The sequence below is a fragment of the Cyprinodon variegatus genome, unplaced genomic scaffold, assembly GCF_000732505.1.
Source record: "Cyprinodon variegatus isolate N-32 unplaced genomic scaffold, C_variegatus-1.0 Scaffold1192, whole genome shotgun sequence".
NCBI lineage: Eukaryota > Metazoa > Chordata > Actinopteri > Cyprinodontiformes > Cyprinodontidae > Cyprinodon > Cyprinodon variegatus.
In genome coordinates, this window is record NW_015151645.1 from 86817 (window position 1) to 87907 (window position 1091).

At 52.9% G+C, this 1091-nt stretch overlaps 1 protein-coding gene across 9 annotated transcripts in view; it reads left to right on the forward strand.

The window, feature by feature from the left end:
- arhgef9 (Cdc42 guanine nucleotide exchange factor 9) overlaps positions 1-1091 on the forward strand; it is a 94616-nt gene that overhangs the window by 46394 nt on the left and 47131 nt on the right. For 2 of the 9 annotated variants that reach the window (XM_015401202.1, XM_015401203.1), the window contains exon 1: positions 671-1054. The exons of 5 other annotated variants lie outside the window; for them this stretch is intronic. In XM_015401202.1, coding sequence (XP_015256688.1) covers positions 929-1054 — 126 coding nt within the window. In that variant the 5' untranslated portion in view covers positions 671-928. 2 more of the 9 variants (XM_015401204.1, XM_015401205.1) reach the window with 2 other exon arrangements.

A 1091-nucleotide genomic window follows, 5' to 3' on the forward strand; every position in this document is an offset into this window, starting at 1 on the left:
CAAATGGACTGATCCAATATGGTGGACACTGAAGGGGGGGGGCTGAGACACACTGAATATTATCAGCGTTCTGATGGCATTTGATTTGATGGTAGACGCTGCCATTGGATAACATGCAGTGATTTAATAATGTTTTAAATCAGTTTGGGTCCGGATCAGCCAGCAGGTGGGTCCGATCCCTGACCTCTGCTCTACCTTTTTTCTAGATGTTTAAATATATCCGTCCATTTCTAAGCAAAGGCTGTAGGCAAGTATATTTTATCTTTATTTAGTAAATATTAATTTTCCTGTTAGATCAGAGTAGATTGGCCCCTCAGTGCATTGGGTATTTCCTGGCCACCCTATTTACATTTTCTGGTTACGCCTCTGCTCCTGCCCGGAATAAGATGGAAATGAGATGATGACGTAGCTGTGATTTTTCCTTTCTTTCTCCTTCTTCTTTAATGATCGCTCATAAATCAGCTGAGCCTATTTTTAGCTGGTGGGGGGAGGATTGAGGATCTGGATGCGCCCCTCCCCCGGCGGTAGGTGATGTGTGGAGCCGGCTGTCCAGCAGCAGAGCGCTGATCGCTGGAGGACCGCCTCTCAGGCTGCTGAGCAGCTGGATCAGCCTGAGCATCCATCGGCCTCACTAGCGGTGCACACTGATGACGATGATGATGGTGAGGATGATGCATCTCTTCGCGTGCCTTTGTCAAACGCTATTGTGAAGAGGCATAGGGAGACCCCCCCCCCTCCATTCCCTCCCCATCGGTGGATTTGAAGCTCCGCGTCTAGACCGGGTGGGGGGATCCAGCCGCTCAGCAGAGAGCCTCGGCCCGCAGCGCTGCGCCATGGCCTTGGACGTCCAGACTTGCGTGGTTTTCACGGTGATCGCGGTGCTGGTGCTTGTGAACGTGCTGTTGATGTTCATCCTCGGTACCCGTTAATGGATCAGCGCGCGGGGCCCGCTTCGCAGCGCGCGGCGCTCTGGAGAGGAGAGAAAAGCGGTGCGCAGTGGTCCAGAGCGGGGACACCCGGCGCTCCATCACGGCTCCGCGTTGAAATGAATGACGTTGGTACAACATAATGTATTTCTGTGTCCCCCCCCC